We start from the raw sequence: 3818 nt of genomic DNA on the forward strand, positions 1-3818 counted from the left end.
CTGGCGGCCTGGCCGAGGCGCAGCCAGCGCCTCGGGGGGGGCCGGAGCCCGGGCCAGGCGGGCGTGGGCCGCGGGGACAGGCGCCGCCTGAGCTTCAGCAGCACGAGGAGCGCTGCCACGGCCAGGGTGTCCTTCCAGAACAGGAGGCCCCGGAAGAAGTGCAGAATGACTGCTCGGATCTGGGCCACGCTGAAATGCGCGAGGACGCTGTGCAGAATTTGGTCGATGGGTATGAGAGCCAGGAACTCCTGCTGGAGGTTCCGTCCGTGGGGCTTGTCCTGGGGAGGGGCATCCTCGTTCTCATCTTCTTCCCAGGAGTCTAGCGACCGGTCCCGGGGGAGCCCTCCCGTCAGGAACAGTGACCTCGACCGGGTGGCAGTGTTGTGCTGGAAAGGCCTTCGGTTGAGGTTTCTCAGGGGCGGCAGAGGCCGGCCGCCATCTAGCGCTGGCCGCTGCATGACGTCAAAGTTGAAGTGGGAGAAGAAGAAGACCCAATGCCCGGGGAGAAGTACGGTGAGCCTGTCATTATTCAGAGAGGCCAGATCCTCTGTGTTGAGAAGGATCATGATGGGCTCCTCGGTGTTCTCCAGGTAGCGGCACCACACCGTAAAGGCAGCCCTTATGGGAAGAATCTTCATCTCCAGGCGAGAGTAGGCGACTTCGATAGGCGAGATATTTCGGGAGTAGAAAGCGCAGGAGACTCTCTTACCGGTTTGGTCGTCGATTTGGATCAGGGAGGCGTGCAGAGCCGTCTTGGTGACGCCTGTTTCCAAGTAGAAGGGGTTCTGTGGCTTGGGGTGGTGCAGGAGGGGTGCCTTGCGGAAAGCCCGCTTCAGGCACTCGAAGGCCTCTTGCTCCTCGTCTCCCCAGGAGAAGGTCGGGGCGGTCAGCAGCAGCCGCGCCAGGGGCTCTATGATGATCCCAAAGCGCTCCACGAAGTGCTGGTAGGGCAAGATGAACTGGATCAGGTGTTTCAGGGACTTCTTTGAGCCCGGGGTGGGGTACCCTGTCACGGTGTTCACGATGCTCTTGTTGAGTTTCACCCCTTTGGGGGTTATGACGAATCCCAGGAATTCAACGGTGTGTCGGTGGAACTGGCTTCTGTCCAGTGAGCAGTAGACGTGGTGGTGTCGGAAGCGGACCAGGACTTGTCGGACGTGTTGGAAGTGTTCCTCCTGGCTCATTGAGTAGACCAGGACATCCTGCCCATACGAGAGCACAAAGTAACCTAGCATGTCCTTCAGGATCAAGTGGAGCACGTGCTGAGGGACAATCGGGTCTGAGGATAGCGGAAAGGGCTGGTAGCTCTCCACCTCTTGAGGCTCGAAACCGAATGCCACTTTCCATACATCTTCCGCTTGGTGTATGTTCATGCTTTCCTCCACAATGGTCCCCCGCAGCTCCAGCTTTGTGAACCATGTAGCTCCGTGTAACTGGTCAAAGAGTTCCGGAATCATCTGTATGTAGTCCTGTTTGTTGGTCAGCATGCTCTCCGGGTTCCAGTTTTCATCCCGCGGCCTGGCACTTTTTTGCATCCCGGCACCCACAGGTTCCCATGGCGCGGTGGAGGGACATTCGTAAAAGGTCTCGCTGTGATCACTGTCTCCAGCCTGCTGAAGCTCAGAGGGCTCTGATTCAGAAAGATCATCGGATCCGTCTGAGCTTGGCTGGTCGGAAGTCTCATCATCTGCTTCCTTCGGGTTAAACACGTCGGCCAGGTCGGAGTACAGGGGCGGCAGTCCGGGCAGCAGGCTTATGGCATGTCTTTCCAGCGCGATGCATGGTGGGGGCGGGCGGAAGCACTTCTGCAGGCAGTAGGGAGAGTGGAAGGTGCAGCGGCCTTTGAGCCAGTCGACTTCGGGGGTGTGGATCCGGAGCCAGTTGATGCCTAGTATCACAGAGAAGTTGGGGGACGGAACGATGTCGAACTCGATGGACTCCTGGTGGTTCTGATGGATGCACACCAGGGGCTCGGTGTAGAGCCAGACAGGTTCGTTGCCGATCAGTGAGCCGTCCACGCCTTGGACCATCTGCGGGTAGGGCTTCTCGTAGAGCTCCACGTAGTGCTCTTGGGCAAACCTCTCGTCCATGAAGTTGCCGCCCGCCCCTGAGTCAACCAGGGCCTGGACGGCAACGCTGTGGTAGGGGTTCACTCGGACCAGGAGCAGCAGGAAGAGGTGCTTGCGGGTAACGGTGGGGCGCACTTCGCAGGGCAGCCAGCTGCTAACCGTCCACCTCTCTGGGGCAGGTGAGTCAATCCAGGTCAGGTTCCGTGGGCGGGCCTCTGGGGGCAGCCTGAGCATGGCCCTTCTCTCTGCCAGCTTTTCTTCTATCTGCAGGACGAGCACGATCAGGCTGTCCAGCGAATCTGGCTGCGGGACCCGGAACAGATAGTGCCTGATCTCCTCGTTGAGCCCCTGGCACAGGTGGGCCTGCAGGACTTCGTCCGACCAGCCCAAGGTGGGTACTAGGCCCTGGAACTCATTGATGTATTCGATGGCGGGGCGATTCCCCTGCCTGATGTTGAACATGGCGTCTTCTGCCACACGCAGTGCCTGTCGGTACTCGAACATACCTGACATGGCCTCTAGGAAAGCCGGGAAGTCATCCATCAGGGGGCTGTCTTCGTTCACCAGAGCCCTGGCCCATTCTAAGGCCATGCCCGAGAGGTGGCACATGACGTACCCCACTCGCAGGCGGTCGTTGTAGAACATTCTCGGGTAGCTTTGTAGGATCAGTTGGCAGAGCACGATGAACTCATGGTATTCTCTGCGATCACCAGAGAATTTTGATGGGACGGGCAGTTGGCCTGCATTGATTCCTTCCATCAGGATCTCTTCCGCTACTCTTTGTTGCTCTCTGAGGTCTTGCATGCGGAAGTACAGAGAGATGATGGATCTCACGGTGGCCATGATCTCCGAAGTGTCGGGCTCCTCTTCGGGATGCTCCTCCTCTCCCACATTGGCCAGGTCAGTGTCGTTGACTTGTTGGTCTTGGGCTCCCCGTGAGTTGACTGATGCTTCTTCCATTCTGCCAGGTGCCTCACTGGTTGGATCCCCCACTTCCTGATGTGAACCGTTGTGTGACTCCTCCAGGTCTTGGAGTAGGTCATTGGGTGGATCCTTTATTTCCCTATGTGGGCCACTGGATGGCTCCTCCATGTCTTGGCGGAGATCAATGGGCAGCTCTTTCATTTCCTGGGCCGGGCCACTGGCTGGCCCCGCCGCCTCCTGCGCGCCGCTGCCTGATGTCTCCACGGTCGTGTTGGATGAGCCCTCGGAGGACTCCATTTGTTTTGATGATGGATTCTTACGCTCCATCATCGTCTCAAATGAGTCTTCAGAGGGTTCTATCATTTCGTCGGATGGAAAGGAGTGTTCTCTGAAGACTGGTAAGGTCGTGACGCGTCCGGTCCGCGACTGGGACCGCAGAGATCAGAACCTGGGGGTGGGGAGGACGGGTGGGGAGGGAAGGCAGCTGTTTAGGATTCACGAGGTCGAGGTTAGGTTCTCTGGGGCAAATCAGATGCCCAACTCATCGGAGCAGAGAGAACCTGGGAAGAGCTTCCCTTGCCCAGCTTAGAATACCGTTTCTACCCCTGACCTTCTCCCTATTCTCCCAGGCTTGCTAGGCCTGTCTGGCTTGCCTGCTTCCTCCATGGCTGTGAGAAGTTCACAGCCCATAAATTCTGTGAGCAATAGGCCCAGAGCAGCCACTGTGGCAGGCAGGCATCTGGCAGGACACGCTGGCCGCTTCATCTGCCCCTGGCACCCGCGCCTGGTCAACCGTCTTTCCCTTCTCTGGTCACCCCAAAGTCG

At 58.5% G+C, this 3818-nt stretch overlaps 1 protein-coding gene across 1 annotated transcript in view; it reads right to left on the reverse strand.

Annotated features, from left to right (window-relative positions):
• RTL1 (retrotransposon Gag like 1) overlaps positions 1-3357 on the reverse strand; it is a 3939-nt gene extending 582 nt beyond the window's left edge. Inside the window, exon 1 of the mRNA XM_034643081.1 lies at positions 6-3357. Within this exon, the coding sequence (XP_034498972.1) occupies positions 6-3356 (3351 nt within the window). The 5' untranslated portion in view covers position 3357. The remainder of the gene's footprint in view (positions 1-5) is intronic.
• Positions 3358-3818: the final 461 nt, after the last annotated feature.

This window comes from Ailuropoda melanoleuca, chromosome 14 (genome assembly GCF_002007445.2).
Source record: "Ailuropoda melanoleuca isolate Jingjing chromosome 14, ASM200744v2, whole genome shotgun sequence".
Classification (NCBI taxonomy): Eukaryota; Metazoa; Chordata; class Mammalia; order Carnivora; family Ursidae; genus Ailuropoda; species Ailuropoda melanoleuca.